Below are 13,165 nucleotides of genomic sequence, written 5' to 3' on the forward strand. Positions count from 1 at the left end.
AGGGGCGCCCATCTTTTCTCTAGTGTCTTCATTTCCCTTGACTTTTTCTGCGGAGCCACATTTTCCGATCTTTTAACTGAGTGAAGTTCTCACGCGGCTTGGGAAAATCATTTCTTTAATGACAGAGAAAGCACACCAAACTATAACAGAAGCCCCGTCGGGAGTTGCCGCTGTACAAATCAATGCCTGCAGGCCCTGAACTAGCATTAGACATTCACAGGGAAGCCAGCTTTAAGGAAAGATCCACGCAGCATCTCTGAGGACACAGAGGAGGAGGAGGAGGCAGTCCCGATGCATGTGCCGTGTGTATCTGTTACTTGGACTCCTCCACAGGAAGGTTTTTTTTTTTTTTTTCCTTCCTAATTTATGGTAGGGATTCGGGGAAGTTTGCAAAGGACCACGTGGAAGAGAGGCCTGTGTATCAGCATCACAGAAGAGCCGATACTGTAGACAGACGTGGCCTGGGTGCTCCACGGGCCACACCCACAGAACAGAACTTGACATCAGTCCTCTGAACAATGGCTCAGGGAGCAAAGACCACAGAAGAACAGCAAGACCTTTAGAATCTAGGGTCTGGCACAACTTCCCAAAGGCATGCTAGGAAATAGGTTTATCAACAAAACTTCGCCATCCCAGAGGGTAAAATTCATTCTCCTAGTTTTTACTACATGTATCTAGGTTTCAAATTAAAGGACGAGATAGAAGGCTGCAACTGAAAAATTATTTGGAGTACTGTGGCACTTTACCAATCTCTTTTGCTTTTAACATATGGCAGAGCAAACAGAACCTTGTTGATATAAACTTTCATTATAGATAACCTTATACTGTACACTCTCCAAATACAGAAAGAATCCATCCTATCATACATGTTTTATCTTTAAAAATAATCTAACATAGTCATATTCTCTGGCTAGTAACAAACTATTAACATCTTCTGAGAATACAGAGAAAACTCTGGGATTAATAGTAAATTCTCGGACGTGCTCCCCCCACCCCCCATTCAGCATCATCTATGAATACATTTCTGCAAAAGCATCCTAGAATCATTCATAATTAGGAACTGAAATGGTTATGTTAGTTTCACCAAATGGACTTCTAGCAAGAAGTAATGAACATTTTTACCTTGGCAAAAATGAAGCACAAACGTAACGTTTCACAGGTTTGGGCCCATGCAAATGTGTGTTTTGTTATGTGGGGGTGTGTTTATCTCACCCCGAAACCACGATTAGCATGCAGGTTGTTTTCAATTATTGAAATAGTGATAATTTTTGGCAGTGCACCTCTTTTGTGTAACCATGATCACTAAGGCAAGATTATTTCACCTTGTATAGATTATCAGCAATATCTTATCAGATGCATGTTTACACAGTGTGGACCTGTGACTTACTGTTTAAAAAAAAACAAACAGAAAAAAACCCCTCAAAACACAGATCCCTAAACACAATTCAGTTGAAAATGAACTGTTAAGCTTTTAGAAATATATTTTAAACTACAAGACTGCCCTGTTTTTTTTTTTTTTATGAACATTTTAAAAAGTTCCCACCCCTAAAAATTTGCCAAATTATTTCCTCATTATGGGTAACAGCCTCACCAATTTGCTACGGTGGCTGCTTGCTGTACTGCAGCTACCAAGGTCCTTAATGTGTAATACGATGCTTTTCAGGGTTGGTACGTTTGAGTTCTCCAGCTGTCAACCTGGAACCCCAACAACCTTTAGATCTTGATCGATCCATTGGACAGTGGTCCCAGCAGTGGGCCCCAGGGGTGCTCTTGGTTAAGATTAGCTTGGCTGCCCTATGTTGACCTCCAGGCTCTGGACTCAGCTGTGATCTGATCTGCAGACCAGTGGAATGTCTTTTGTTTCTCAACAGGAACACATGGGAGCTGAATTTGCTTATTCAATAGAAGCTGAGGCAGTAGAGCAGCTCCTTGGCCCAGCCAAAAACAGACTCCAGGTGGAATTTGTATGTGTTTGTGTAAAGCCAATGCAGCAGGAGAACTGGAAAGTTCCCGGGAAGCATTCGCTGCACTGGAAGTTTCATACAACAGAACCTTTGGAAGATGACAAGTGGATGGACTGAATCCTGATGGCCAACGTCCTCTGTAAGTCCTGGAGCACATCCTGGCCCGTCCCTTCACCATTTTTGTCATATAGCAGCTGCTTGAAAGCTTCGTTTTCGATGAGGACCATCATGTTTTTGAGAAAGTAGCCTTCACAATATGCTGAGAGCTCTGTGACTCCAAGAAACTGTGGAGTGGAGAGGAAGCAGGAGATGTTATGCTTCTGGAAGGCCTTTAGATATAATAATGGCGAACACCCTTTGCTATATCCATACCCTTGGGGTGTGACTTTGGAGCTCCTCCCATCAAAGGGCTGGAGTCCATTCCTCCACTCCAGGACCTTGTGCAAGACAAATCACTTCTCTGGGTCTCAGTTTCCCCAGCTACAAAATGAAGGGGGTGAACTAGAGAGGTACCATGCTCTGCTGTGCCGTTTACGACATGGACATACATGGTCATTCTGTGGTCTCCAAGAGGCTTATAAAGCTTGATGAAGTTTATCAGTGAGCAGGCTTGTTACCACACAAATGTTCACATACATGCACAGAATCCTGGAGCTGGGAGAGATCTTAGGAATAATTTCATTCTTTCAACATGAACCCTGCTCTTAGAGTACAAGGCTTCATTGTACAGGTGGGGAAACCAAGGCTCAGAATTGCCTATCTGATTCTGTGGACACAGTGCTCCCCCAGTTCCCTTGGCACTTGCTTTGTAGATGTTTGTCACTCAGCACAAGGTAGTGTAAGTGGAGAATAACAAGCATATATTATTTGATAATATTTATTGAATGGTGACTCCATACCAGCCAATTGCCTATCTCCACATAACTAATTATTGACAGAACTGAGATTGGAGCTCTCATCTCCTAGACCAGTGTTTGGCAAACTACAGACCTGTGGGACAAATGTGGCCCACCATCTGTTCTGTAAATAAAGTTTTATTGGAAAACAGCCACACCATTTATTTGCAAATTGTCTATGGCTGCTTTTGCACTATAATGGTAAAGTTGAGCAGGTACCAAAGCAACTATATGGTCTGCAAAGTTGGAAATGTTTATCTGGTCCTTTCCAGAACATGTTTGCTAACTTGTCCTAGACTATAATTTTTTCAAGTGCAGAGACCGTGTCTTACTAATTTCTCATTATAGTCTGATGAATACAGTTCCTGGTAAATAGTGGGAGCTCAAGAAACACTAATGAATGAGTCCCCTGGTTTCCAAACCTGTGTTCTTTCCATCATGGTGCGCTGTTGAGCTTACTACATTGGCTGAGATTCAATTTGATGAGCTAGCTTGTTCTTTTTCTCAAATTGAGAGATATCAGAAGCTCTAGGGCCTCTTTTTCATGACTAGTTCGGGACAGCTTTGCTAGGGAAAAAAGATGGCTAAGCTGTGCATTTATGGGATGGGCTTCTCATCTGTGTAATCTTCCACAGCTGTCTCAAACAGCTAGCTGTAGTATAGAGGTAATGTTGCCGAGGTCCTTGTTGACATTTAGAATATGGCTGTTAGCGTCTAAATGCCTGTGTTTCCTGGGGTTCCAAAGCAAGTGTTAGTTTCTTTTCCACTCTTTTAGTAAACTAGCCTAAATTTGCAGCACAATCTGCCAGTAACAGAATCCACATGGCATGTGATCATTATTGGGGGCTGCAGCATCTGTAGCACAGGGAAAGTGGTGCATAGAAAGGGCAGGAGTTGCTGGCGGCTGGGCCCTCCACGCAAATGTTGTGAAGGCCAGATATTTGTGTTGGAAACTATTGTGGACTGAATTGTGTCCCCCCAAAGTTTAATGTGTTGGAGGCTTGGTCTCCACTATGAAAGCGTTAAGAGGGTGGGAAATCCTATTATGGTAATTGGAAGGTGTGGCCTGGAAGAGGTGATTAGATCACCTTCTGAGGGCTCTTTAAAAGGAGAGCACATGACAATCTCTCTCTCTGCTCTGCCAGTCTCACCATGTGAGACTCTGTGTCACCAAAGTCACCAAAGAAGGTCCTCACCGTAAGTGTTCCCTGCACTTTGGACTTACCAGTCTCAGAAACTATAAGCAATAAATTTTGTTTTCTTACACAGGACCCAGTTCTGGGTATTGTGTTATAAGCAACAGAAACACTCTAGAATGTGGCCAAGAAGGCCAAGGCGGAGGCTGGTGCCTGTAAAAGCCAAAGTCCAAGCTGCAGAGGGACATAAGTGGAAGAGACAACTGAGGTCAAGGGTTTGGATCCCTGTACCGGCCAGCTGCCAGAAATAAACAAACAAAGAAATCAGTCATAGAATAATAGGATTGATTGGCTTAACATTAAAAAAAAAGTGTGGGAGGCTGGCCTGTTGCTCCCTTGGGAGAGTGTGGGGCTAGTAACACCAATGTCACTCCCCTTGCTGGCCAGTCACCAAAAAAAAAAAAAAGGAAGAAAGAAAATGATAGAGATGGTTTCTCTGCCACAGGTGTGGTGTTCTGCACCAGTATTTCCAGCCTGGGTTCACGTTGCCTCGGGCTGCAAAATCTCAGTTATTAAGTAAGAAGAGGAGCTACAGCGGCTGCCTGCCAAGGAATTTGAAGAGATTAAAATGGGATCATGGAACACTGGCCTCCCTGCTACGATGACAGGCCACAGAAGAACCACTTGTGGGTGTCAGGTTCATGGGGCAATTTGAGTGACCATGGCCAGGGGACCACAAAAGTGGTCAGGCTCTCTTCCTGGGTAGGGAAGGGGTCTCTCTGGATTCTCTTATGCAAAATAATCAGCTTAACATTAAAAAACAAAAAACAGAAAGAAAAAAACCAAAACACTGGTGTCCTGAGAAACCACATTTTGATATAATCCTCAATTCACCAGGTGTGTACAAAGTAGACTAAGTGTGCTTTTTGATTTACTAATGGCTAATCAGAAAACCTTTCTTGAATATCACGGATTATTAAAAATATTTCAAATATTTATTAGGCCAGACAGGCCTAAATATTAACCCAGTTAACACAGGGTTAAGAACCTGTGCTTTGGAGTGAGACAAGTCTGTGTTCAAATCTCAGTACTACACTTCTGGGTACACACCCAAAAGAAGTGAAAGCAGGGACTTGAACAGATATTTGCACACCCAGGTTCACAGCAGCCTTATTCACAGTAGCCAAAAGGTGGAAGCGACCCAAGTGTCCATCAACCAATGAATGGATAAGCAAAATGTGGTGTATAGTACAATGGAATATTACTCAGCCTTAGAAAGGAAGGGAATCTGATACATGCTACTACATGGATGTCTTGAAAACATTATGCTAAGTGAAATAGGCCAGACACAAAAGGGCAAATATTGTATGATCCACTTATACAGGGTACCTAGAGTAGTCAAATTCACAGAGACAGAAAGAAGGGTGGTTGCCAGGGGAACGGGGAGTCAGTGTTTAGTGGGGACAGAGTTTCAGTTTGGGAAGGTGAAGAAATTCTGGAGATGGGTGGTAGTGACGACTGAACAACAGTGTGAAGGTACTTAACGCCACTGAACTGTACACTTAAAAATGGTTAAAGTATAAGTTCTACGTATGCATATTTTACTATAATAAAAAATCTCAGTACTAGCTGTGTGACCTTAAGGTAGTTACTTTACCTCTCTGTGCCTCAGTCTCCTTATGACACGGGACTAATGATAGCATTTACCTGAAAGGGTGGCAGTGGGGATTAAAAAAGATGAAGCAACAAGGCCCTTAGCACAGGTGCCTGCATGATAAAAGGGATCATTGAATGTTGGCTTAACACAAGCAAATAACATCGCAAACGTAATCTGATTTTTCACAACGAGCAAGGAGATCATTATTCACATCAGTTCTCACTCATAGCTGTAGATATGGGCGATGTGGGTCCTGAGCTCCAGTTATAGAAAGGAAGAAAATTTTGCTATAAACTAATACCTCATTTTAACAGGTTTCATCATTTCTTCCCAGCAGTCATTAGTCTCCCTGTGCTCAGCACATGAAATAAAATGAAGGGGCACCTGGACAAATTATTTTACTTCCCCTGGGCCCAGTTTCCCTACTTGTGAAATGAATGGGATGAAATCAGTGGTTTCTGAAATCCGGCATGAAGATTGGCCTTAAGGCTGATGTCACCCTGGGAGCTTGTTAAAAATACAGATTTCTGGGCCTCTGCAGGGATACTGCTGTGGTCATTGGGGGTAGGAGGACTAAAGAGACATTTAGAAAGCACCCCAGGTGATTTTGATCATGAGCCAGGTGCTGAGTCTGCCTGACTAGGTGGACTCCAAGGTCCCCTCCAGTGCTGACAACCTGTTCTCAACCTTGGCCGCATCTGAGAATCATCTGGGAAGCTTTGAAAATGCCTTTCCGAGGCTCCACCCCCAGAGGTTGATTTAATTGGTCTGTGATAGGTCCCAGGCATTGGGACTGGAAGAGAGTGCCCAGGTGACTGTAACGTGAGAACAATTCTAGAACAGTGGTTCTCACCCTTGGGCAGATAAACTGGGGGCTTGTGAAGCCACAGATGTCTGGGTCCCACCCCAGAGTTTCTGATTCAGTAGGTCTGGAGTGGGGCTCAAAAATGTACTCTTCTGACAAGCTCCCTGATGCTGCTGGCTTGGAGACCACACTTCTAGAACCACTGTTGTAGAACCTCGCTACTCAAAGTGTCACTCAGACCAGCAGCACAGACATCACATGGGAGCTTGTTAGAAAAGCAGGGCCCAGCCCAGGCCTGTGGAGTCTGCCATGTGCAGACTCATACGTGCAGGAGAGTTTCAGAAGCACTGTCTGAGAACAATTCTGCTTTTGAAACTTTTGGGTTCCCACTTTCCTTATCTTCTGGAGGGGAGGGATGAGGAGAAGAAAGGCAAGAAATCCAGTGGCTCAGCCCAGAGCGAGCAGGCCCAGCATCCACTCTGCCCCGATCCAGAATGTTTGCAAAGGAAAAGCCTCCCCTCAGCCCCCTAGCACCCCATGTGTAGACGGTGTAGTGAGAATGGCGTTGATTACCTTGGCGTGGTTGTAAATATCCACACAGTTGTCAGTATTGATGCTTTTTGCACAGATAATCTCACAGTGTCGCTGCAAAGCCTCCAGCTGGAAAAACTTAGCAGCAGAGAGAAGCTAAAAACATAAGAAGAGCCTGTTAGAGGTTGAGAGGCAGAAGGAAAGGGTGAGGATGTACATGGTGAGAAAAATCCTCTTCCACAGGGCTGTCACAGACGAGGGCACGGGAGATACAACACCAGGGTCACACTAGAGGAACAAGACTGTAATTGTACTCCATTGTGGGGTGAGATGGCAGAGGGGAGGGAGTGGGGCGTAGTGAACCAAATTCACACCTATGATAGCAGGAGGTCAAACCAAAATGCCAGAAATTGTCATGTCCCGAAATAAGAGTCAGTAGAATTGCTTAGCAAGTTGTCCAGGTCTCCACTGAAATGTCACCTCCTCGGAGGAGCCTCCCAGACCACCCCACCTCAGGTGGCCTCCCTCCATCCCTACCTGTCCCCTTCGCCCTGTCTTTTCCTCACACCACTTCCCACTCTGGACGTGACATCATGTCTCCCTCCCTCACCGGTGGCCAGGAGGACAGGATCTTTGCTATATCCTGGCCCTGAGCACGGTGCCAGCATGGGAGATGCTCAACAGACGTGTGCTGAGACAGTGACAGGCTTTGGTGAAGGGAAGAAAGAACTAAAAGCACAGTTCAAAGGTTGGCCTTTGGGGAAAAGGACTGAGGGAGGGCAGGGTGGGGCTGGGGCTGGGGCAGGTGCTTTTTATTACAAGCCCTTCTGTGTGATTTACATCATTTAAATATATAGTCATTGTTTTGATTTTAAAATCATTTAAAAAAAATGTTTTCAGAAGAGCCTCTGCCTTCAGACCGTGACCATCAGGAGAGTGGTCCAGAAAGGACAGTAACTGTGTGTGCCTGTGTGTGTGTGTCTGTGTTGGGGGGTTGGGGGAAGATGACCACGGAAGGTTTCACAGAGTAAGAAGAAAATGATAAATGGGCCATGCAGTGAATACACAGCCCTAATGGTACTCACTGTGTGCCAGGCACTGTTCTAAGCACCTTATAAAAACTTTTAAAATCCTCTTGAAAACCCAGTGAGGCAGATATGGTTATCCCTATTTTACAGGTGAGAAAACTGAGGATCGGAGAGGTGAAATAACTTGGTCAAGATCACACAGCTCAGAAGTGGCAGAGCCTGGATTTAAACCCAGTCTGGTCCAGAGTCCATGTTTTAACCGCTGTGTGGGGTCTCTTGAATAACTGATAGTGTTCTGACATCTTTCATTAGCCAGGCACCCTGGACTTCAGACATCAACAGGATCTCGGCTCTTTTGAAACTGAGGATTATCAGAGTGATTTTGGCTTCTGGTTCAAAACTCCCAGTTTTGATTACGAAAGCTGTCAAGAGTTCCACTTCTGGGAACGAACAGGGGGAAATCTTGGCCTTGGACAGAAGGCAGCAGAAACAAGTTTCTGGACAAGGAAGGCTAGAGCAGGTTGAATTATGAGAGGGGACAAGGGACAGAAGGAGGGTCAAGGAGGCAGGTGTGCAGGAGTATGCTGCATAAGTAAGGGACAGTCAAACCGAGTAAAGCCGGGGAGAGATCTGTAATCCACTCTTGGCTTCTGCAGCTTGGGAAAATGGACAACGTTGTGATTTAAGGAATATTTATAGGGGATATACTTTTATAAATGAGAGGGGAGAAAGAAGCAGCCATCTAGGATATTTCCTGATGATGATATGAGAGCCCCAGCTGTGCCCAGAGCTAGTGCTAGCCTAGTACATTTCAGTAAATTTCCTTCATCTCCTTCCTGCCAGCCAGTTAAAATGGGGTTTCGCTCAGTGGCTACAGAAAGGATTCGGGCTAGCAAACTAGCACCCCCAGCCTTCCAGCGAAGGGCTGTGATAAGAAGCCCTTCCTGTTTGGAAGGACTAAGACAGGAAGGAACAAGAGCCTTTATCAGATGAAAATCCAACACAGGTCCCTCCAGACACTGCTGATGCATGCCAGTGACCTGAGTACACGGAGGTGCCACTTGCCCAAGGGCAGCCAAGACAGGCCAACGACACGATGGATTCCTTACCTCCATAATCTCGTTGTTTTTGATGAGAAGGGACTCTGGGCCACCATAGTAGAGATACTGCATGACCAGCTGGAAGACAGGACACAGTGAGCAAAGTGTTAATAGGGCACAGTCACGTCACCTTAAAGCCATCCAGCTAATGTCTTTTTTTATGAGGGGGCAGTGGCTGGCCGATACAAGGATCTGAACCCTTGACCTTGACACCGTGCTCTAACCAACTGAGCTAACTGGCCAGTACAATCCAGGCTAGTTCTTGAGGCCTCTAGAACATCTGTTCCAAATGGGCACTCATTTCTGTGTGACCTCTGCCAATGACTGAGAGCTCACTACCTTAGGGGAGAAGTTCCACTTTAAAGAGTTGTATCAGTTGGATAGCTTTTCTTGATAGCACACTGAAATTTGTCTCCCTGTGGTTTCCAGCCCCTGGTTCCATGCCCACCCCCAGGACCAAATCAGACAATCCTAGACTCTGCTCCTCATGACGTTTCCCCATCTATGGATGACAATCATGGGTTGCCTTCCCACCTCGGTCATGCTGCCCAGAACTGCTGCACATGTGGCATGGCTTAAAGAGCCTGCCCCAGTGGGCCATTCCCTTGGGAACATGGCCAAGTTTGACTTGAAACCTCTTGTTGAAGTCCCAGATAATGATTCTGGGATACTATGGGACCACCTGCTCCTAATTACAACTTGACAAGATCCTAGATGAAGCCATTACGGGTCCAGGGTTTCTATGTTTTATGTTTTATGTGACAAGATCCCAGATGAAGCCATCACGGGCCCAGGGTTTCTGTGTTTTCTGTGTTCCATATATTTTATGGTGTGAATAGTGCAAGCCAGGCTGTTCTTTGTTCATGTGGCTCACAATGCCTAAATGGTGTGCAATGTTCCAGAGCTTTGCAATTGGTGTCCCTTGAATGGAATGAGGCCCACGGATGCATCTGAATCTGCTGTCACCTCCCACAACAACTGAGTGTGTTTTTAGGTGGTGCATACACTCTCCATTTTGCCCCAGTCTCCTCTGCTCCCTATTGCCTCTACCTGCCTGCCTGACAAGCTGACTTTACCTCCCTGGCTCTAAAGCAGCTGTTGGCACAACCTATAAACTGTTTACACCCCTTTTTGGGTACATATAGAATGACAACATTGGACTGGGCCACCCTCTATGTCCCTTCAGGTTGTGATAGTGTGACCAATATAGGATAGCGATTAAGAGCAACGACCCTAGGGTTGGGCTGCCTCCGTTTCTGGTCTGGCTCTGCCACTTAAAAGCTGGATGACCTGAATTAAGTGAGGCTCTGTGTGTCTCAGTTTCATCATCTGTAAAGTGGGGATAACATTACCTACCTCCCGGGGGTGTGATGAGGATTAGACAAGTTATTAACACATGTAACAGGCCTAGAAGGAGCCTGACACACAGCAAGCCTTCAGTAAATGTTAGCTTCTTACTTTTCTCTGTAGTTGAAAAATCTTTGTCCACGTGCTTCTGTCACATGTTGACGCTTTCTCACCAGGCCATTTGAGACCCTTTGCCACTGGTCTCAATCTACTGTGTATGTGTGTGTATTTAAAATATTTTTTAAAAAAATATTGTTTATAGCTTTGAGATATATTTTACGTAACAAAATGTACCTACCTAAAGTATACAGTGCAGTGGTTTTTAGCATATTCACAATGTTGTGCAAACATTACCACAATCTAGTTTAGAGCATTTTCAGTACCCCTAAAAGAAACTCTATACCCATTAGCAGTCATCCTATGTCCCCCTCCCTCCAGCCCCTTACAACCACTATGGCTGTGCCTATTCTGGATGTTTGATATAAATGGAATCATACGACATGTGTGGTTTGATGTCTGGCTTTTTTTACTTAGCCTGATGTTTTCAAGGCTCACCCTGTTGTCACATGTACCAGTGCTTCACTTTTCTTTATTGCTGAACAACATCCCATTGCATGTAAATGTCACGTTCTGTGCACCCATTCATAAGCTGATGGACATTTGAGTTGTTTCCACTTTTTGGCCATTATAAATATCACTGCTATGAATTTTTGTGCATCAGTTTCCTTCCTCAGATCTCACCTGCCACTCTGCCTTTCCCTCCTCCTAATCCTGATCATATCCTCCTTTTATGCTCTGACCGCTTCCAACCACTTGCCTTTATCAGAACCTCCCCCAGTGCCATTCTTTTGCCCACACTGTTCCCTGTGCTTGGACACTCTCCCTCTCTTCTCTCCCTGTTGAACTCTGCCCCCTCCTTTGGGATCTAGCTCAGTGGTCTCCTCCACTGGGAAGCCTGCTTAGATCTCTTGGCTGTTCCCACGCGGTGTCCGGTCAGGCAGAATGTCACCTGTGATTGCAGTGTCATTTCTCACTAGAGTTTGAGGGCACAGGTTATGTCCTGCCCATGGCTATGTCCCAGTGACTGCCATGAGGCAAACACACGATGTGCAATGTGCACACCTGAAACAGACGCACGGAACCTCCCCTCCCTCTTTTGTGTTTGAGTCTCCCACATACCGACTTTGGGCTTTTGTGACCACCTGCCTGTTGCAGAGATGGTGGTGGCTGAGGCTTTGTGAAATAACACAGCATGGTTTCCCCTCCCCTCTCCCGCCCGATGGGTCGGTCATAAGCATCTGAAATACCAAGTCAGCGAATGTTGGGATATTGGCCTTATTAAAATCAATTTATTCCCCTAGCACCTCTCTTCTATAAAGGCCAAACCAATAATCATAATAAGAGCCATAATAATAACAACTGCCTCTATTTACAAAGCACTTCTCTACCATGCTATCTCATTTATTCAAGGTTGGGTCATTCAAATGCTGCTCCTTTGTGGATAGAAACCCTGGGGCTAATGGAATTTAAATTGGGCTGTCCCATGCCCCCTTCAGGCTCTGCCTTTTCTGCAAGGGGATGAAATGAACCCTTATGAGGCCGAAGGGACTGTTTGTGGAGTTGTCTTTCTTGGCTGCTGCCAACCTGCATGAAGCAGAGATTCAAACAGCAGCCACAGCTTGACGGAGGCCCCGCTTCCAGGTGCAGTCTGAGTTGCATCCAGCTCTTGCCTGCGTGTTGATGTTAAACAGATTTGTGGGGAGGAAACCCAAAGCAGTCTCATTTACTAAAATTCTTCTGTCAGCATGGAAGGGAAGTGAACAGGCCCCTGGGAGCCTCCTGCTGGGTCAGATTCAGCCCTCCTTGGCCTATTTCAAGCCATAAATGAGGCTTTACTTCTTTTATGGGGAAGGGGCAGGCACATGGAAAAGTCCCTGGGGCCTGCTAAATCTTCTCTTCCCATTACAGCGACTTGAGGCTAATACGACCAAGAAACCTTCCCCAGTCAAAAGCAATTACAGGCTTTGAGATTCCTCTGAGGCCGTCATTTCCCATGTAGATCTCTCGTTCAGTGAATCCACTTGGCAAACATTTATTGAGTGCCTACTATGAGTCAAGTTCTTATTACAGGAAGCTCCCCAATTAGTCCCAGGCTTAATAGTGTATGTGCCCCCTCATGAGCACTCAGAGAGCTGAGGGGCACGCATTTTCCAGCATCCAGCTCCTGCTCCAAACTCTAATGGGCCCTACGATTCTTTCCTCAGGGCTGGGTGATTTTAGGGAGGGCCCAAGTGCTCACAGTAGGGAGACAGTTAAAAGAACAAGTCTGGGACTCCACCAAGCCTGGGTGTGAACCTCAGCTCTGCTAGGAGCAGCAGTGGGAACTCAGGCCATGCACTTCACCTCTCTAAGGCCAGGGCCAAGCCTGTAAAAGGGGGTTACAGCTGCCTGGCAGGGCAGCTGGAAGGGTCAGGTGAGATGAACTTCCCCCAAACAGGAGACATGGTATGGTTATCGCCAGATGACAAAGGAGCTTTCTTTTTCTATTTATGTTAGATTCAGACTAATGTTAAAATGACTTTGGATTCCCTAAAAGCCCACTGGTTCTTGACCATGCTGGGCTCACCCACGGTTTTAGGAATTCATACATTCTGTTCTCTTTGCCTGGAATGTTCTTACCCCCTTCCTTGATCCCTAACCT

The 13,165-nt window shown here is 45.6% G+C and overlaps 1 protein-coding gene across 3 annotated transcripts in view; it reads right to left on the minus strand.

Moving 5' to 3' along the window:
* Positions 1-1,469: 1,469 nt before the first annotated feature.
* ABTB3 (ankyrin repeat and BTB domain containing 3) overlaps positions 1,470-13,165 on the minus strand; it is a 301,083-nt gene continuing 289,387 nt past the window's right edge. For all 3 annotated transcript variants that reach the window (XM_063075203.1, XM_063075204.1, XM_063075205.1), the window contains 3 exons: positions 9,127-9,195; positions 7,032-7,145; positions 1,470-2,248 (listed from right to left, as the gene is read on the minus strand). In XM_063075203.1, the coding sequence (XP_062931273.1) occupies positions 2,039-2,248; positions 7,032-7,145; positions 9,127-9,195 (393 nt within the window). In that variant the 3' untranslated portion in view covers positions 1,470-2,038. The remainder of the gene's footprint in view (positions 2,249-7,031; positions 7,146-9,126; positions 9,196-13,165) is intronic.

The sequence above is a fragment of the Cynocephalus volans genome, chromosome 12, assembly GCF_027409185.1.
Source record: "Cynocephalus volans isolate mCynVol1 chromosome 12, mCynVol1.pri, whole genome shotgun sequence".
Lineage (NCBI taxonomy): Eukaryota > Metazoa > Chordata > Mammalia > Dermoptera > Cynocephalidae > Cynocephalus > Cynocephalus volans.